The 21,891-nt window shown below is 39.0% G+C and overlaps 1 protein-coding gene across 1 annotated transcript in view; it reads left to right on the top strand.

The window, feature by feature from the left end:
• The window catches only part of atrnl1a (attractin-like 1a), a 362,787-nt gene that overhangs the window by 168,355 nt on the left and 172,541 nt on the right, over window positions 1-21,891 (top strand). Inside the window, exon 24 of the mRNA XM_062429999.1 lies at window positions 19,247-19,308. Within this exon, the coding sequence (XP_062285983.1) occupies window positions 19,247-19,308 (62 nt within the window). The remainder of the gene's footprint in view (window positions 1-19,246; window positions 19,309-21,891) is intronic.

Genomic DNA, 21,891 nt, shown 5'->3' on the forward strand with positions numbered 1-21,891 from the left:
CACACACAAACACACACACACACAAACACACACACACACACACACACAATAACGTCATGTGACCTGGATGTCAGGTCCTCCTCTAATTCCCAGAAGCCCCTGAGCTACTCAGACCTCTGCTGGACTGAAGTCTGCCTCTTGACTCTCTGACACATGTGTCCCTCTCTCACTTACTGCGTCTCATTTCGTGAAGGCCTCTCGATCTGTCTGTCATAGAGCCAACTAACAGTGTGAGTAACATTTGCTCCTCACACACAAACATGTTGAAATCCTTCAGCAATGAGTTCAAATGCTTGTAACGACCCATCTGTCTGTTTTCCTGACCGTTCCAGCAATTAATCTCCACTGTTAGAAGCAAAGGAGGACGTAGTGTGAAAACGTTTGAGGAGGTTCTGTATCAGTCCACATTGGTTTCATTTAACCTTTACGTTGCAATTTTAGGTGCAAATTAAAAGAGAGAAGTATTGGTGACTCTGCAGCTCCTTCTTGGCTTTATAGAGCTTTATAATGAGTTTCATCTCATTGTTTAGTTGTCCAGCTGCAACTTTTACTGTGTTGGTTCACTCTCAGCGTTTAGCAGCTAACGAACAAGATATTTCCCTCAGGAGTTGCTAGAGAGTAAAAAAACAGAGCTAAAAGAGAGTGAATATTGGACTTTACATTCAGCAGGTGGACATAAACATGATGAATAAAAGAGATTGTTGCTCCATAACTGGAAATAAGCAGCTATTCAATATGAAGTTAAACTAAACAGTAAATATGTCAGTAGTGTTCACTTCTTCTTCCTGCTGCCCCCTAGTGGCCAAAATATCAGCTATCGTAGGATTAAGGTTTAAGTGCCTTCAACTATCAGATAAGTACATGTCGTTTAAATTCTCCAACATGCACCAACTTCGATCTTTTTGTAAGATACAGAAAAAATAAGACATATTAATGTAGAACCTGTAATAGCAGCTGTTTATATATCTACACTGTTAAAGCCGACTGGTTGTTTTCACCACTGCAGTTTTTAATAATGTATCATAGAGAAAAAAAAAAGTTGTATGAGCAGAATTTGAACATTTTTGTTTATCTCAACAGACAAATAAACATTGAAAAAAACATTAATACACAGTGTTTAATATTCAGTGTTGGTAGAAGAGGTGAAATCAAGTCAGAGAGTCCTCACTTTGCTTAATGTCCACACAAACCTGGTTTAAAACTTCCACTGGTCCTTAGAAAGGTGGAAACTCGTGAACACACACATACATGGAATATATATGCACATCCAGCCCAACGTGACATGTGAGTGTTTCCCCGACGGCGTCCTGACATCAGCTGGGAGTCGAGGGCTGGTTGCAAGGCAGAGCGAGGTGTTGTTGGGATTGGTCGTTCTGCCGGAATAGATGTTGATCGGTTGTGTCACGTCAACCTTGCACCTCTGCCCTCGCTCTCTTGAGTTCACCATCATGACGAGAGTTTTTTACCACAATGTTCCAGGTTTTAAAATATATATATCTATATGTGTGTGTGTGTGTGTGTGTGTGTGTGTGTGTGTGTGTGTGTGTGTGTGCAGGGGTGAGTTACAGCATCAGTGCAGAGATTATTCAGTTTCCCATCAGCTGTTTATTCCAAACAAACAGGAAATGATGGACTCTAATCTCCTACATTTGAACTTAACATGAACTTCCTGTGAGTTTGAAAGCTTTATAATATGTGTATGTTTCATTTTATTATAACACATATTTAGCAAATGTCAAGCATCTAATGTAAAGTCTATAAAATCAGTAGAAATCATATGTGTAATGTGAACTGTAGAGATAGAAATAAGAGCAGATACCAGATATGCCAAAGGAAAATCCTCAATCTTCCATTCTCAGTGAATTAAATAAGGAGTTTATTTTGAGTTTGAAAGCTTTTGATTTTATTATAACAAATATTTTGCATGCAATGTCGAACATCGAATCTAAAATCTATAAAAATCAGTGGAAAGCAGAAATGAACAGATACCATAAAATATGAACCATCTCTTGTAATTTGCTCATTTTGACAGTAATTTTTTCCCATAAATCAGGACTGGCCTTGCTTTTATTTTCTAATCAGAAAAATCATGTTTTATTGATTGAGCCCCACACACACACAAACATTATAGGAACATGACCCAGTTTCTCTCTTCCATCTTTCTGTTTTGATAGAGTGAACCAGTTAATCCAGTCACAAGTTGTTTAACCCAAAAAAACTGTTTCTAATTTAAACATGTTTTGTCATTTTATTGGATAATTATATTTTCAATGAGACAGGGTTGAAATTTGACTGCAATAAACAGCTCTTTGTTATATTTTTGGCGAGTTAAATTAAAATAAAGAGCAGAAAACTAATCACACTGTTCTCTAACCCTCCTAAAAATGTACATCCTCTTTTCAAAAAACAACAGATTTCTCCTCCCGAGCGCATTTCCACCCCTCTGTGCACCTCCTGCCTCCCTCCATATACGTCTCCATGCATCACAGCCTATAGGCCAGCTGATTAAAAGCCTTCTGTCGGAGGTGAGGAGTCATTTTGTTGCAGACGAACTCAGGACCGACGTGATTGGCTGGTTGATTTGATTTGCTGCTCAGTACTCAGTCACTTATTTATCGTACGCGCCTGCCATCATTAAATAGGATGCCTCTCCTAATCAGATATCTCTCTCACACACACACACACACACACACACACACACACACACACACACACACACACAGACAGCGAGAGGAGGATCAGAGTCTATCTGAAGCATCTCATTGAGGTATCGTTGAGTATTATGTTCCATAGAGGGGGTAAAGGAGAAGAGAGGTTGAGTGCTACCCATTTAACCAAACAGGAAGTCATCAGCAGTCATCAAGACCATAAGGACAAATGACCGTGTGTGTGGTGTGTGGGTGTGGGTGTGTGTGTGTGTGGAGGGGGGGGGGGGGGGGGGGGGGTGTTGCCAGACAGTCTAAAATAAAGGAGTTATAATATTAGTTGTGTGATATCACCATCCAATTGTATTAATGATCCTACTCTGAGATTGTAAACTGCGACACAAAAGAGGTGAAATATGGTTTACAGTCAGTATTAACCCTCCTGTTTTCCTCAAGTCAAGGAAGGGAGGGAAGAAGAAGGAAGGAAGGGAGGAAGTAAGGAAGGAAGGAAGGAAGGATGGATGGAAGGGAGGAAAAAGGAAGGAAGGAAAGGAGGGAGGGAGGGAGGAAGGAAGGAAGGAAGGAAGGAGGGAGGGAGGGAGGGAGGAAGGAAGGAAGGAAGGAAGGAAGGAAGGAGGGAGGGAGGAAGGAAGGGACGAAAGGAAGGGAGGTAGGAGGGAGGGAGGAAAGAAGGAAGGAGTGAGAAAGGAAAGGAGGAAGGAAGGAAAGAAGGACAGGGGAAAGAAGGAAGGTAATGGGGAGGAAAGAAAGACGGAGGAAGGAAGGAAGGAAGGAAGGGAGGAATAATGAAGGAAAGGAGGGAGGGAGGGAGGGAGGAAGGATAGAAAGGAGGGAGGAAGGAAGGAAGGAGGGAGGGAGGGAGAAAAGAGGAAAGGAGGAAGGAAGGAAAGAAGGACAGTGGAAAGAAGGAAGGTAATGGGGAGGAAAGAAAGAAGAGGAAGGAGGGAGGAAAGAATAAGGGAGGAAGGAAGGAAGGAAGGAATGGAGGAAGGAAAGAAAGAGAAGGAGGAAGGACAGACGGAAGGAAGGAAAGGAGGAAAGAAGGAACAGTCAAAACAGACGGGATCAATTTGACCCGTGAGGACAACACAAAGGTTAAATATACTGGACAACATTATACAGATATGTCACTTAAATAAACATTCATTAACCTGATATCCAGTTAGCGACTGAACTAGATAGCTTCCTCAGTCACTCTTTTAGCGAGTAATACCAGCCATTATAACTCCCCCAAATATCTCCATAAATAGTCATTATTTCACCAAGTTCTTCCCATTGCATGCTAATTTAGTGAGAGGGTTTAGAGCATGGAGGGAAATAAATCAGGTTTCTGTGATATCGGGCTGATAGAGAACATGATTTAGTCCTTCAATGGCAAAAGTGATTAGGAGAAAGCATGTTACTCTCATTTAATGGATCAGATTTTGATAATACAAAGAGGTATTTTAAAATAAATGTGACAAACAAGTAATGCATGTCTAACCAGCGTTAAAACACAGACAGAAATGTGTTTATTATGTCATGATAAAAGCTGGAAAGTAACAACTCATCAAAATGCAATAAGATTAGTTAAAATAAAAGCTGTAAACATGCTACATTGCTATTTATTGCATAACCAGTTTATGTAATGATTAGTATTAATTTGACTGATTATGAAACGCTAAAGCTAGATTTTATATTTTTTATCACACAAACTGTTTCTGCAATTAAAAATGTTTAATAATCAACATGCATGAACATTACTTTAACACTTTGAAGTCATTTAAAAAGATTTCTGTCACTTCTTAATTCAGTCAGTTCCTGATAGAAGCTGATTAGCGACTAAAAAGTGAACATATTATGTATTCATATGTACATTTATGAAAAAATGTACATCAGACTAACGAATGACAAGTAGAAAACTGATGCCGAGTGTGGTGTTGTTATATCATCCTCTGTTTGCACATTGATGCAGAAGTGGGTCTTAAGCACCTGATAAAAGCAGCTGCATCTGTGAGCTCTACTAACAAGTGTGCACATATGGCAGAGCTGGACTCATTTTCATAGCATGTAGGTGGAGGCGGCACTTGGCAACTGCTTCACTTTGGTCATTAGGTCCTCATGAATATGCAAAAAAAAAAAACTGAAGAATATGTGGTAAACACATTTCAGTCCCTGGAACATTCAGCAGTTGTTTACATGTGTGCTCTAAACATGGTTATTGTTTGTAGGATTAGATTATGAAGACTGTAGATCAGTTCCAATAAAATCTACTCTGTGCTGCAAAACACATTTAACCCAAAGTAAGAATAATAATTATGAATATTACTCTTAACACATTTCATTTCCTTCTCAGTTTAGATGCTTTTATTATTTTCTACACATGAAGCTTGGAAGAATTTAACACGTTCATTTTAAAAGCTTTTGTTTACAACCATGTTTCAATGACTTGTAATGCATGTGTGAATTTTTAAGGAATTTATACGCTCAGCTGTATAAAGGAAGGGAGGAAAGGAATAGGTAGACGTATATAAGGCCGAGAAGCTGAGCAGCATATTGATCCGAGACCCGTTTCCCAAAAGCATCTAAAAGATGAGATGTAAAAATAAGATAGAAAACCTTCCTTAACCCTCCTGTTGTCCTCGAGTCAAGGAAGGAAGGGAGGAAGAAGGAAGGAAAGGAGGAAGGAAGGGGGGAAGGGAGGAAGGAAGGGAGGAAGGGAGGAATGAAGAAGGAAGGAAAAGAGGAAGGAAGGGAGGAAGAAGGAAGGAAGGAAGGGAGGAAGGAAGGAGGGAAGGAAGGAAGGTGAGGAATGAAGAAGGAAGGAAAGGAGGGAGGAAGGAAGGTAGGGAGGAAGGAAGAAGGAAGGAAGGGAGGAAGAAGGAAGGAAGGGAGGAAGGAAGGAGGGGAGGAATGAAGAAGAAAGGAAAGGAGGAAGGAAGGAAGGTAGGGAGGAAGACGGAAGGAAGGAAGAAGGAAGGAAAGGAGGAAGGAATGAAGAAGGAATGAAGAAGGAAGAAAAGGAGGAAGGAAGGAAGGGAGTAAGAAGGAAATAAATGAGGTAGGAAGGAAGGAAGGAAGGGAGGAAGAAGGAAAAAAATGAGGGAGGAAGAAGGAAGGAAAGGGGGGAGGAAGGAAGGAAGAAGGGAAGGAAGGAGGGAGGAAGAAGGAAGGAAGGGAGGAAGGAAGGAAGGGAGGAAGAAGGAAAAAAAATTAGGGAGGAAGAAGGAAGGAAAGGGGGGAGGAAGGAAGGAAGGAGGGAGGGAGGGAGGAAAGAAGGAACAGTCAAAACAGACAGGTTCAATTTGACCCGGGAGGACGACATGTTCTTATTTCAGTCTGAAGATGAGCATTGAGCTTGAAACCTACCTGCAGTGTGAGGACTTTCTCTTCCTATTACATATTGTGTTATTTGGTCCAGTGTTTGACTTTTATCTATTCATGCACGTAGCTAATTTGTCACTTTGAATGACTTCATTTATTACCTGGAAGTAATTCTAAATGCTTATAATGCATTTGTGCTTTTATAAGGGAGTTTCTACCTTCAACTTACAAATCACTGCTTTGAAATCTCTTATTTTTACACTCTTATAATTTGTCATCTTGAGTGAATTAATATATTATCTTAACATAATAATAATAGGTTACCAAAAGTTATAATTACTTGTGTTTTTTGACTCCCAACTCTGCTAAAATATTGTTGATATTTGTCAGGTTTTGGTTGTATTTGCAATAATTGATGTATTTGGGTAAATTTCAAATGTTTCAATATTTCCTTCCACACGAGAGCATCATTTAATATTTCAAAGTTTAATTTAGAGATATTAATGACTTAATATAAGTAATCAAATATGTATGTTGATTGCCCAAATTAGTACAGGCTCTGTACAGTGAGATGAAAACAAGTAAAACAGACAGAAACGACTTTGTTCCTCTAAACAAAGCGGAAGAAAAGTTGATTGTCGAGATCCAGAATAAGAAAATAGATACATGGAAACACCAGTGCTCCACAAATGAACTACTTCATCAAGCAACCAGCATGGAGGCAATACGAGATAATCACTTCCAAATCAGAGCTGAGTGTGTAAATTGCGTATTTGACAATTAACTCGTCCTCAAGCTTTAAGGCTGTGAGAGGAAAGAGAGAGAGAGCCTGACACTCTTCATTAGAACAGTTTAGACTGTCAGATCTCGGGTGGATTGTGTCCCATAATTAAACATTTATGTAGTTTTGCTTGTTTGTTACCCGACTTTTGTCAATTTTCATGTAAATAACAACCTAGTGCAACACTAGTATATTCACTAATTTCACTTTAAATTGTATATTGCACTATATTTTTAGGTTTTTTAGGTTTATTTTTATTTTTACCTTTATTTTATTTTATTTCTGCACTTTATCACACTATCACTCATCCTCAGACCTTGTTGTTCTTATTTTAGTATTTTAGTTTTTAGTATTTAGTTTTTCTTCTTATTTAGTATTTAGTATTTTTTTATAGTATTTTGTATTTAATGTTTTAATATATTGTTCTTTGATGTCTTTATGTATTAAGCTGCTGGATCCTAAATTTCCCCAAGGGGATCAATAAAGTTTACATCCATCTATCCATCTATCCATCTATCCATCTATCCATCTATCCATCTATCCATCTATCCATCTATCCATCTATCCATCTATCCATCTATCTACTATGAATGTACAACGGAATATTAGCGCCAGGCAAAAAAAAAAAAAAAAAAAAAAGAGAGAATGAAATCAACTTGACCTCAGAACCACGGGATCAAACCCAGTTACTGACTATGCCAGCAGCTGGAGTGTGAAAGTGATTTTCTGATGTGGTGCAACTTTATTTGTAACTGATAAATCACATCATATATATCATATCAATAACGTAAAGCCTATTTATTCTCTTTTTTTTTGTATTTTTCACCTGGCTTTTTTTTTTCTTGTGCTGGACTTTTTATTTTAATTAAAACATTTTGCCTGGCTTTTAATTTTTAATTTTTTTTTTGCCAGTTCTTTTTTTCTTGTGCCGGACTTTTTTCTTTCTTTTTTTTTGCCTGGCTTTTTAAAAAAAAAATATTGTGCTGGACTTTTTATTTTTATTTTTTGCCAGTTTTCTTTTCTTCTTCTTTTTTTTTTTTTTTTGCCTGGCTTTTCTTTTTTTTCCTTGTGCTGGACTTTTTCTTTTTTTTTTTTTTTTTTGCCTTGCCCTAATACTCCATCGTAATGAATGCCTTCCATAAGAGATATTATAATTAATGTTGAAAAATCTGAAATATTTAGTGGTTATCACATCCTGTTCGATGGCTTTTCACTCCTCACATTTGGCCTAACGTTAGCTACTTCAGCTTAATTGTGCTAACATGAGAAAACCTAACTATAGTACGACCACTGGCTTTGCTTGATTGTTTGATATCTCGCTCAGATTATCTCAGATTTTTCCCCTTCTCTTTCTTTTCTTTCCATGGTATTGCCCACACTGTCAACTCTGAAATTTGATGTTTTGATTTAATTTGCTGTATTATTTATTAATTTATTTTTTATTCCCAAAACGCTATAAACAAAGTTAAATAAGTGCTAACACGTCAGGTATCATAACATTAAACTTAGTGAAATATTTCACCAATAGTCCGACTCTGTGCTCGTCCTGGAGCCGAGGAGAGCGGCAGGTTGAGCCAGCTGTCAATCACACCTGTCAATCAACACACACACACACACACACATACACACACACACACACACACACACACACACAGACACACACACACACAAACACACACATACATCAAAGCTAATATAATTCATCAAATCTGATCAACAAAGCTGTAATTTCCAAAAATGAATTTTTTAGAAGGCCTGAATTTAGAGATTTAGACCAGAAAGAATCTATGAAATAAATGATTGAGTTCTTGAGAGAAGTTAAAGAGGGATTTGGAGCATCTAGCAGCCGTCTATGACAATGCACTTTAAGTTACTTCCACGTCGACTTCAGTGGTGTTTTTTTTTTAACACTGTTGAAGGTATGAGTGAGTGTCCCTGCAGCGCTGATGAGGATTAAATGAGAGGAGAAAATGAATGAATTCCTGCTGTTTTATCTGTTCCCACCATCGTCCTCCATCCTCCTCTGCTGTCATCTCCCCCGTCTGTCTCTCCTCTCAATTCATCTTATACCTCATGATCTCTCTCTTTCCTTCCATCTTTTTTTCTCCCTATTCCTTTCTCTTATAGGGCTGGGATATATGGACAATATCAAATATCACAATATTTTAGACCAGATACCTCGATATCGATATAACAACGATATTGTAGAGATGACTGTCGATGCTTTCACAAAATATTTACACTATGAAATATTTGATAAATAATCATTAGTAATGTGGATATAATGACAAAGTGGGTAAAGGTGAATAACAGAACAGCTAGAAACAGCCTGGTAAGTTCAGAAAATTACATATTTTACTGTAATGCAGCTTTAAAACCAGGAAAAGACGACTCTGATGTAGTGTTGCTTTCGTCAACGAAAATTATGACTAAATATCGTCGTCAACGAACCGTTATCATGTGACGAAAACGAGACGAGACGCAACGTAAATGCTGGTCATGTGACGATAACTATAATTAAATATATAATGAAATATTGTTGACGAATAAAAACGAGACTAAATGTGGTTTACAAAATAAAAACTCTGCTAAAATGTCTCGAGACGAAATGTTATAACGTTATTTCGTCTCGTTTAGTCGCGTTGCTGTTGTTATTATTTTGCAGTATTTCTGTTTCCTGTGTCTCACTTCGACGTCATTTCCTCAATCCCCACTCGCGGCATTATTTAGAAGATGCAGCTGTGGTAGGTTAGCGTTAACGACAGACAACTGACACAGAGAACGGGACCGATGGCCGGCCAGCCGCGGTTATTCTTGAGTCTATAAGGTAACAATAATATAATAATAAGACAACCTTGTTTGAATTGTGAAATGGGTTTGGCTAAAAGAAAATGTTGGTTTCTAAAATGACTAAAATGCTCAGACTTTTAGTCGACTGAAACTTGACTAGACTAAAAAGAGTATGAACGTGACTAAAACTAATAAAAACTAAAATGACAGCTTGACACAAAGACTAGACTAATACTAAAATTAGGCCGCCAAAAACAACACTACTCTGATGACATATGGCGATATTACGGTATCCGAAATCTAAGACGATATCTTGTCTCATATTAGCCTGGCTAATGCTAGACCCTACCACAATTGAGGTAGGGTCTGGCCAGGAGCCGTTCATTTCCTCGTATTTGAGGCGGGATCAACGAATGTCGAACAAATGCTTCTGTACGCTACTGGAAAAACTTACAGCCAATCATATCAACGATAGACAATGACGTATTCAGAGCCTGTAGGAAGCAGCGTGAACACTTCCTGTTTATGAAGGAAAAATCATGTAGCGCAAGTTTTTGTTCTTTTTGCCTTCCAATTTATTTAGCACACAATCTACTGCTGCTTGGAACTGTTGCTGCTCCTCCGTGGCCGCCATGCTGGATGTAAACAGAGTCGCTCTACTGGCGTCGTCGTCTTGAGCCCGCCTCCCCGTTCTGTGATTGGTTCCCTATCTCAGACGAAAATTTTGTCTTGGTGGCCATGCTAACTTTCTGAGCGAAGTAGAATCTCGCTGGAATGAGAGCATGGGTTTACCCAGGCTATAGTCTCATATCACACTATGAATATAATTTCAATATATTGCCCAGCTCTACTCTACTTTCTCTTCTTTCTTTTTCCTCCCATCCTTCTTCTATTTCGTTACTCCTTTCTTGCTCTCATCTGCTTTCCGCTCACTTATTGATCAACACTTTCTTTCAGTCTCGGTTTTAACAAGCAGCCCCCCCTCTTTAGTTCAGGGTTAGGGAAATAAAAGGTAGCACACAGCTGTCACAGCTCCTCCAGTTTGTCCCCCAGAGGCCCAGCATGGACCTTCAGTAATGACCGGACTGTAGAACCGGGGGGTCCTTGGAGTCCTCTTTTCTGTTCCTGCCCTCATCTTTTACCTTTATCTCTTACCTTAGTCCCCTCTCATTCTTTTCTCACACTCTCTCCTCTGGTAATTACAGCCATAGTCTTGAGATTAAAAAGAAAACATATATATATTTTGCTCCTGAACAGTGAGTTGACCCCTGATCTCCAAGCAATTACTTTTTATAGAAAAAGGAAGAAGTGGCTGTAATGTGAATTATTGTGCTGTTTATTTGTCTCTGTGTTAGACAATTCCCATCTGTTGTAATTTTCAGACTCCTTCCCTGCAGTATTTTCTGTAACTTTAGCTTTTTTTTTATGAGAACTAACTCTGTGCCGTTGCTTTTTTCAAGCACTCAGCAGTTACAGTCATCACACTGTGCAGCAGAAGCTCCAATCTCCACTTTGCACTTGGAGTTTATTACCTTAGCGGCATCAATCTCTCTAATGTTACAGTCATTTCAACATTAGAGGTGAATCTACAGAAAGATAATATTTCAATCAGCTCCACTGCGCTCAGGTAGACGTATATAAGGCCGAGAAGCTGAGCGGCATATTGATCCGAGACCCGTTTCCCAAAAGCATCTAAAAGCTGAGATGAAAAAATAAGATAGAAAACCTTCTTTAACCCTCCTGTTGTCCTCGAGTCAAGGAAGGAAGGGAGGAAGAAGGAAGGAAGGAAGGAAGGAAGGAAGGAAGGAAGGAAGGAAGGAAGGAAGGAATGAATGAAGGAAAGGAGGGAGGAAGGAAGGAAGGTAGGGAGGAAGGCGGAAGGAAGAAGGAAGGAAGGAAGGAGGAAGGAAGGAAGAAAGAAGGAAGGGAGGAAGAAGGAAGGAAAGGAGGAAGGAAGGAAGGTAGGGAGGAAGACAGAAGGGAGGACGGAATGAAGAAGGAAGGGAGGAATGAAGAAGGGAGGAATGAAGAAGGAAGGAAAGGAGGGAGGAAGGAAGAAAGGGGGATGGAGGAAGTACAGACGGAAGGAAGGAAGAAGGAATGAAAGAAAGGAGGGAGGGAGGAAGGAAGAAGGAAGGAAAGGAGGGAGGATGTAAAAAGGAAGGAAAGGAGGGAGGAAGGAAGGAAGGAGGGAGGGAGGAAAGAAGGAAGGAGGGAAGGAAAGAGGGAGGGAAGAAAAGGGGATGGAGGAAGTACAGACGGACGACATGACGGTTAAACTTATGAGGTGTTTCTGGAAACATTAAAACTCAAATATTATTGTGGAACATGTACACTCCCACACAAGTGTTGAATTGTATGTAAGATCCTGAAAAGAAAATTACAAACATAGAAATATTAAAGGGAAACTAAGGTATTTTTCAATCTGGACCCTATTTTCCCATCTTTGTGTGTCTAATAAGTGACTAATGGGGACAGCGGTCTTTGAAGATAGGTTCAGTATTGAGCGAGAGCGCTGCGTAACAGGCTGCAGTGAAATCCTTTGGGGCGATATCAGCCGACAGCGTACTTCCACTGAGATGTTGGTGAATCCAGCTAAATATTCAGTCATGACAGAGAAGTGCTGGGAAGGCGTTTGTTGTGTTGGAGCTTTAAGTCATGGATGAATATTTAGCTGATTTCGACAACTCAGCTATCAGAAGATTTTAGAGTAAGACTTCCCATTGAGAGACATTTGGTTAAATGCAATAACAAACAGACTGGATTGAGCTAAAGGTAAAGTGTTTTATTTCCAGTATGGACCAGACACTGATGTTAATAATCTGAGCCTGTAAGTGGAAAAAACAAGCACATGGCACACTTGGCCTATCAGATTATATTGCAGCCAACACTGGACTAATTTTAAAAATGGTTGTCCCCATTAATCACTTAGATTAAAAAAAAAGGGAAAATGTGCCCAAATTGAAAAAAATACCTTAGCTTCCCTTTAAAGGAGGACTGTGACATTTTTACATATCAAAGTCTATTTACAGGAGAGTATAACTGCATACTGTAAGTGTCAAAAGTTGTGAAATCTCATAAATGTGTGTTGTGATGTGACTTGAGTCAGTGCTGGGGAGTACAAGTTTGAAAAGTCAAAAACAAAATCTGGAGATGTGAAGTTAGAAAGAAGTGAGGTTATCAGATATCTGTGCAAACCTCCAAAAATCTCCAACCAAACTGTTGGCAGTTCGACTTGCACTATGGGTAATGTAGGCGCCATGTTTTTCATAAGCAAGAAGAAAGCATGGAATAGAAAAAGATGATATCTCTGGTATATAATGAGAAGAAATATTGACAATACTTGAGTAAAATAAATTAACATTAACCTTCATGTCGTCCTCCCGGGTCAAATTGACCCCGTCTGTTTTGACTGTTCCTTCTTTCCTCCCTTCCTTCCTTCCGTCTTTACTTCCTTCTTTCCTACTTTCCTCCCTCAATCCTTCCTTCCTTCCTCCCTCCCTCCCTCCTTTCCTTCCTTATTCCATCCTCCCTTCCTTCCTTCCTTCCTCCCTCCTTTCTTTCCTTCTTCCTCCCTTCCTTCCTTCCCTCGTTCCTTCCTCCCTCCTTTCCTTCCTTCTTCATTGCTCCCTTCCTTCCCTTCCTTCTTCATTGCTCCCTTCCTTCCCTCCTTCCTTCCTCCCTTTGTTCCTTCTTCATCCCATCATTCCTCCTTTCTTTCCTTCTTCCTCCCATCATTCCTCCTTTCCTTCCTTCCTCCCTTCCTTCCTTCCCTCCTTCCTTCCTTCCTTCCTTCCTCCCTTCCTTCCTTCCTTCCTTCTTCCTCCCTTCCTTCCTCCTTTCCTTCCTTTCTTGACTCGAGGACAACAGGAGGGTTAATAAGGATTTAGGTGCATACTTTAATTTTATGTTATACAGTGCGTTGGTGCATCCTTGAAGTAGGAAGTGTTTGCATGTAATGGCTAACAGTATTATCTTATGACATCAGTACTTTCTTCCAATGGAGTATTTTGCAGACTTCTACATATAAATGCAACAGCTACAGTTAATCCCTGTGCAACATTTTCTGTCAAAAATCCATCAATTCTGCTGCTCCCTTGCAGCCTATTGGTCAAGACGAACGTCACATTACTACTAGATATTTGCTTCATGTCTTTTTTTATAACCGACAGTAACTAATAAAACCAGAAAACACCCAGAAAAACACAAAGAGACAGAATTTACCATGTTTTTTTTTGCACTCTCAGTAAGGATTGGACATTACATAAGAGGTATTAAGTTGTACAATGTAATGTTGACATCCTCAGCATGTGTAGCTTAGTTCTCCCAACGTGTGTGTGTGTGTGTGTGTGTGTGTGTGTGTGTGTGTGTGTGTGTGTGTGTGTGTGTGTGTGTGTGTGTTGCAGGTTTATCAGACGTGTGTGTGTTTGCCGCTCTGCAGTGGTCTGGGTCGGGAAGAAAAGGGTGTGGTTTAAACAGCTTATTGATTATAGTTGTGTTTAACGACTGCAGTTGTTGTAAATTGAAATGATGGCCGCACAGACTGGAGTTGGTGCGGGAATGGAAAAGTGTTTGTGTGTGTGTGTGTGTGTGTGTGTGAGAGAGATTAGGAGAAATGTTGGAGTTAATTTACTGTATTCAGTATGAGCTAGTTCTGTCTAAGTGTCTGTTCTTTTTTAGCTGTATGTGTATGTATGTGTTTTTCTCACTTTTCATCTTGGTGCATGTGAGTATATTCATAATACCTCTTTATATTGTCAGGGGGTAATGATGTAAATTGCTGCCTTGGAAGCCTGAATGCAAAGCCAGGCTCTTTTCTCCCTGATGCCTGTATTAATGCGCCGTCCCTCTGGACCTAAATCAGCTTTTCTGCAGGTTTTTCACTGTCAGGCCATTTTACCTGCTGCACAAATGCTGGTAAACCTCTTAAGCCCATTCTGCCCCATTTCTTTCTCTCTCTCTCCCCCTCCCTCCCAACAAGTCTCAGAGGATTCACCAAAGACAAAGAGACAGCCTTTCCGGCTATTAGGGCCATTTAAAGGTATCCCCATGTTGAACACGCTTGAAATATATTGCTGTCAAATGTACTGTGATGCCTGTGATCAGTGTTTTATATTTTATAACCCTTGTTAGTTGCGGTGCTGCTCAGGGGTTTTCGCTGATTTTAAAACAGATCTTTGGAAGACCCCCCCCCCCATCAGGAGGATTAGATGATGTCACACGGTAATTTGGCGCACCGATGGCCTCGGCTAAACCACTTTAACATTGTCTTAAAGTTTCATAAAGGAACATTTAAGACCTTGAGAGACCTTTTTTTTTTTTTTTTTTTTTTAAAGCCAATTAAAAATGAAACATCAGACAACTCACAACTAAATATAAAAAAATGAAGATGAATAAAGAGTGCAGGGTTGCATGACAGTGTTGGTTTCAAATGAAACAGCTGAGAAACGCTTGAAGACTTTAAGAAGTTAAATAGCAGATTATAAAAAAGCTGCATTCAGAAGCATTCAACACATTTAGACCCTGAACTTTGCTGTCAACATCAAGGCTTTGTTTTAAATGTGAATGCCAAGTAAACAACAATCCAGTGTCATCTGGTGTCTGCTTCTGTTCAACACACTGCAGATTAAAAACAAGCCTTGTGGTTTTCATTATAAAAATATTGACCATCTATAAACTTTTATTTGACTTTTTTACCCTTTATTTATCCAGTTAAGCGGCACTGAGTTCTGCTGTTTGTGTTATTTCACATAAATAATTCTCAATTTAAAAGAAGTACACTATCGTCCAAAAGTATTATTATAAAATGACATAAATCCTGTGCTTGAACCCACCAACATGTTAATGTGTTCCAGTCCAGCTGCAAGGATTAGTCGATTAATCAATTTATATTCGGATTGACAAAAAAGTTACGATTATTTTTATAGTTGAATAATAATTTGTAAAGGAAATATCAACATTTGCTGGTTAGTGCTTCTCAAATGTGAAGATTTGAAGCTATTATGTGTCTTATATGATAGTAACTGATTATATTTGGCTTTCGGACAGTTAATCATGTAAAAAAAAAAGACATTTGAAGATGTTATAATGGGCATTTTTCTCTATTTTATAACAAAAATAATCATCATTAGTGGCAACCCTACTTTTAAGACAAGTGACCTCTTGCAGTCATGTGAGTAATTATTGCTCTCTCCAAGTCCCAGGAGTAGAAGGGTTATGTTATCGTCTGTTGTGCTTTGAAGGAGGAGCTTGGATTAGATTCTTTGGTCATTAAATTGTGCAACTTTGACACATGAGTCTGGGGTTTGTTCCTGTCTTGTAATAACAAACAGCATTGGCTTCTCGTAAGCATGATGATAATGTTTCCCCGAACTTTTCTTCACTTGCTGAAACCCACCCAAAATTTAAACCGTAGAAGTGTCAGATTAGAAAATACTTGAATGTGTTATTTTAGGGACAGTCATATAGGGGTAGTTTTGAGAAGATGCTTTATATTGCTGTTTAGGTTTTGAGGACCAGACATCCTGAATGGCAATGCAATCAATCAATCAATCAATCAATCAATCAATCAATCTTTATTTATATAGCGCCGAATCATGACAGAAGTTATCTCATAGAGCAGGTCTGGTCTGTACTCTTTAATTTAATTTAAATGAGCAAGCACTTGATGACAGTGGCAAGGAAAAACACTCTTAAAAGGAATCATGGATCAACATGGAAACCTGACCATCAGACATTAAATATGAACACACCAACAGAATGTGTCTCTATAATTCAACAGAACGAGGTCTTGGATCATTTTGATTTGGTCTTGTAATTATTTGTTTTCAATCTGCACTCTAATCACTGGTGTAGGACTAAAATTAGGATTAACATTTCTTTATTGTCATTTCTTATCACTCCCAAAACAAAACACTCCAGTTATTTTTTACCAGAGCCAGTGATCGAGGTCACTGACCGGAGCACTAACTCCTAACATACAAGTCTTTGATGGTGAGAGGAGAACCTGGCCCAGGACCTATTTGCTGCTAGGCAACAGAGCCAACCACTGAGCCACCGCGCTGCCTGACGTTTGCCAAAAACACGCACACAGTCGGTTTAATACGTAACCCCAGACACCAGTGGCATTATCAGGGTTTATGCACATCAACACTCCAGCAAAGCAGTGGTAGAACATCCTGGCAAATGTACCTCCACTACTTCCAGTGAGCGCTATGAGCATTAAATGTTTTCCTCAATTAAAACGACCAATTCCACCTACGATCAACCACTGAGACTAGCTAAAGCAGAGACATTGACTCTTGCCAGCTTCACACACCCAGTCTCTCAATTTGGTTCAATGTTTGCAAGTTTTACTTTTAGTGTCCTAGAAGCACCTCCATGTGCTTGTTGTGTATCTCCATCTTCCTCCAACAGAAGACATCAGACGCTGCAATCCTTCCTTCCAACAACAGTCAACTCTGTTTTGTTCCTAAAGGGCAAAAAAAGTGAATGGAAAATCAATTATGTCTGTAATAAATAATCCTCTTAACATGAGGGAGGTTTAATATGGACAACAATGGATTTTGAGGAGTCTTCATAGCTGAGGGCCAAAACACACACACACTCTCACTATATATATATATATATATATATATATACAGATATAAAATAAACACACACGGCTATTGATGAAGACAGATTGCAGAGTTATACTTTGAGGGATGAGATGAGGTGAGAGGTTAGGAGAAGTTGTATGGTGTGTGTGTGGGTGGGTGTGTAAGCTGATGAAACAAGTGGAAATATCTCCAACACTTAAATGTTGTTTCAATGGTGCAACATACAGTACAATGCATAAGGTTTGAACATAGGAACAACTGTTTTTGTTTGTCATGCTATATGTCCCCTTTTATTAATGCATATTGAAAATGTGTTCAAGGTTCAATTCACTCACATTTTGCTGTTATAAAAAGTTTTTCACTTGGCTGAGATGGAAAATGTAACAATGGAGAAACACTCAATCCTAAAAAAAATGTGACTTAAATTGCTGCAGGTGAACCCACCAGGTATGTGTGTACCAATAAGGAGACTGTAATGTTCTTCAAATGAATAAATACTATATTTCCACATGGTTTTCCACCAGGTTTGACTGGTGATCTTACAGTTACATCATCTTGTTGCACCCTGCAGTAGTTTGTCATATTTGCATAATAGTAGCAGATGGAAACACATAGGCACCTTTTCTTTTACATATTTTCTGCAAATTCTGTTAAATTGTATTCTACATTTTAGATGGAAACTTGGTTATTGAGATTAAAATCTTTTTTATGAGAAAGTTGTGGCCAAGATACTGCAGGCAACGGCATAAAATAGATGCCACATAATCAAATCAAAGATATTAAAGAAGAATGTGATTTCAAAACCATGAATTAAAATGCAAATATGATAGATCACACATCTTAGAAACAAGCTTCTCTGGTGACTGCAGCTAATCACAAGCCTCACTTTGAGCTACTTTAGGAGCTACTGAAGATATCGTTATGCAGACAGCGTTGACAGTAAGCTCTGTGGATTATCCTGAGTAATGAGATATTGTTTCTGGAAAGACGAGCTGCTGTTAAGTATCTCAATTGTCATTTGTTAAAGTTGTGAGGAGGAGGAGGAGGAGGAAAAAATCCATTCACCTCCATCATTGTGCAGTGGTAGAGAGAGAGAGTATCAAAATCGGAGCACTTACAGCATAAACTATCTGAATGGTCAAATACCACTAAGGGGCTAAGTACCACAATAGGGTGTAAAACAGGTGAATTGACCCTTTATTTATCTCACAATATGTTTGAATCAACACCATCTGATCTGTAGTTAAGGACAGCAGAGGGCTATACAAGCAACCTTCATCCCTGCACACAAAAACATGATGATGAATGGAGCAGTCAGTGAATTTAGTGGTGCTGTGACACCCATCAGGTTTGTCAGAGTTCAATTCAACAAAGTGCTGCAGAATACAGGAGAGCACAAAAGGCCATGAGCCTTTTCTCACAAGCTAATCTTATAATAAACCTACAAACCATATGGTTGTATGGCTTGTATTGTTTTCTGCGTGTTTATGTCTGTGTGTGTGTGTGTGTGTGTGTGTGTGTGTGTCTCACGGAAAGAGATAGAGAACATGTGTGAGTGTATTTGGCAGAAATAAAATTGTTGGCCTTATGTAAGAGGTCTGAACATTGGCCTCAGGTAATAAAAGATGTTCATCCACAGTTATTACATCAGTTTCACATGATGCACTGTAACACATGTTAGAGGAAGGAGAGCTTACGTAAGGCAGCGCTAGTGTTTTTGGTTTGTTTCGTGCAAAATACAATCATCTCCTCTCCATCAGTGTAAGATAAGTTCATTCACAACTATTTATTACCTACTACTGACCTGATGTATCTCATTTTACTTGTGTAACTTTATACTTTTCAGTGTGTGGAAATATTGGAGTAGTATAATTGATGACATAGACTGAGATAATTAGTCATTTTATTTGTCAGGCATAACAATTTTCAGGTTATTTTTGTGATGTAGGTTTGAAGGAACTTAAAATGCTAATTAACATCTTTAATTGAAGGATTATTTACACATTGATCATATATTTTTATGCATTGATTTTAACTCTGCAGAGTATATAAACTATTCTTTCTTATACTTTCTTTCCTTTCTCTGTTTTTTCCCCTTTTCCCAACAGATTGCTTTCTCCCAGCACAACAGCATCATGGACCTGGTGCAATTCTTCGTCACCTTCTTCAGGTAAGTTTTTGCTGACTGTCTCTGCAGCAGCAGCGTCTCAGCTGCTTCTCACGGGGGCTTTGCTGCTCAGTGGCTCAGTGGCTCAGTTCCCAGAGGCCTCTTTTGCACAACTGGGCCACAACCTGCACTCATTGTTTTACAGTAGGTGACAGCACCCTCAGGCAGGACACTTAACCCCAACAGCTCTGACAATCTACTGTATCTGCTCAACAGCAACTAGAAGATGTGGGGCAACTCCCAGGTGTGAGTTGTGTTGCTGAGAAAGGGGAAAAAAAGGATAATTTTAGCTTCTAAAAAAACAAATTGACCACTTGGAATTCAGGTCAAAAGATATAGTGACATATAGGTGAAAACAGGGCTGAATTTGGTTAAAAAGTGAAGGTGTTAAATAATTTTTTGTCCATGTTTTGACTCGCACAGCTTCACAAAGACTCATTTAAATTACCCAGAAGTCTAAATTCCGCATTGCATCTTATCAAGGCTGCATTAGGGGCCCCTAGGCACTGAAGCCCATGTCCCCCAAACAACTTTTATTGTATTTTGATTGGATAACGCTGCTGTTCAGTTGGACATACTAGGGCACCCAGAATCCCCATATGGTAGATCCGACCATGCATCCGACTAAACTATTCCAAATTATTCTTCTGAAGTCATCATCAGCAACTGATCAACATTTATAATGAAAGTATATTGGTGTACTGTATATTTAAATGTCCCGAAATAATAATGATAAATATTATATCCAAACAAACCTCAAATAGCCCAGATTAATGTCACAATTATTCTGTCTCTAAACAAGTCAATGGATAAGTGCTGACCATTAAAGGATCTCAGTGTCCGTATGATCATGTGACTATTTCTTTAGGACAGCTTTGAACAAATATGAAACCATCATTTTAAAGCACAGTTGTCGAACCTTTTTCCATAAAGGGCCATAATATGACTGCAGGTTTTCATTCCAACCGAGCAGAAGCACACCAGGCTCGACTCATTTAATCAGCTGATCTCAGTCTTCAGACAGTTGATTGGTGTACATTAGGCTCCTGATTGGTTGAAGCAAAAACCCGCAGCCACACGAACCCTTTGTGGAAAGGTTCAACATGTCTGCTTTAAAGAAACACTCAAAAGTTAAAGGTACCCCATCAGTTATACTATGGAGTGTTTTTCTGAGTTTTTGTATTGTCGGTTTTACTCTGTTCAAATGATTGACAGGTGTTGGCGTTGACATGCCAATAAGTGAAAAAGACGACTACTTGTAAGAAAATGTGGATGTAAACAATACTGCATTTAAAATGTTTAAAAAAATGTTGCTTTATACATTTTTCATGAGGAAGGAAATGCAGTCGACACGTTTGTTGGACCTCAAGGATACATGCAGTGCATTTTGGTGAATGTTAACAAAACTTATGTTTATTTAAAATAAATCTAATATCAGCTGAAGACAGAAACACACAAAACTCAATAAAGAAAGTAGTTTTTATTTTCTGATTTGGCTGAAATGACCCCTTCAACTTCAGCTGGTTGGTGGCCAAAGGCGAAAAAACTGGTTGTATTTGACTGTGTGTGTGTGTGTGTGTGTGTGTGTGTGTGTGTGTGTGTGTGTGTGTGTGTGTGTGTGTGTGTGTGTGTGTGTGTGTGTGTGTGTGTGTGTGTGTGTGTGTGTGCTTGCTTGTGTGTGTGAGCTTCACTGTCTGTTAACACATTGTAGTTGAAATGATGTAAATTCCAAAATAATGAAAAAAATAAATAAAAAAAGCTCTTTCTATCTTCACCCACGCTGAGTCCATTAAAATCCAAACAGCCAGACAAAGAGGTTCTTGTATCGTTTTTTTTTTTAGGATTGGGTGAGAGACCTTTGTCTTACAGCTCAGAGTCATGCAGACAGAAAGTGGATCTAATGAGAGAGTGTTTTAGTGAAGAAGTCTGGAATGAAGTCTGCTGTCTTCAGGCGAAATGCTGCCACTCAGCTACAACACCAGACAAGTGTGTGTTTATTCTAAGTGTGTATTTATCTGTGTGTGTGTGTATATATGCGTGTGTGTGTGTGTGTGTGTGTGTGTGCCAGAGTGTGGGTGTGCATGTGTGTTTCTGTGCAGCCATGTGAGGAAGTGAGCCGTGTTATGTGCCGAGGGCCAGCTTCCGGACATCAGCGACCTTTAGGCCAGCATACAGGGATGATGTCATCAGTAGGGGACAGCGTCAAGTTTTGCCGGAGAGCACAGTGTTTTTTCAGTGTGTGTGTGTGTGTGTGTGTTAGTCACTGCTCTGTTTATGAGTTCCTCTCTTCTGCATTGAACCAGAAAGGTTATGTGCTACAACTACAGGACTTTTCTCCCCTATTTGTTGTTGTTTTATTTAATGCCCTTGTTATATAATGCAGTGTGCCATGTTTTAATTTTTTTAATTTTTTTTTTTTAGTGTTAGAAGAGATATTTAGGTGGTTTACTTAAGAAAAAAATAGCATTACCACATTGGAGAAAGGCACAATTAAAATAATTAGTATATAGAATCAAATGAATTGGATTAATGTGAAAGCAGTCGTTGGTAATCACAAACGCACAGAGGATTTTTACAAACTCTGTG

This window comes from Scomber scombrus, chromosome 12 (assembly GCF_963691925.1).
Source record: "Scomber scombrus chromosome 12, fScoSco1.1, whole genome shotgun sequence".
In the NCBI taxonomy this organism is placed as follows: domain Eukaryota; kingdom Metazoa; phylum Chordata; class Actinopteri; order Scombriformes; family Scombridae; genus Scomber; species Scomber scombrus.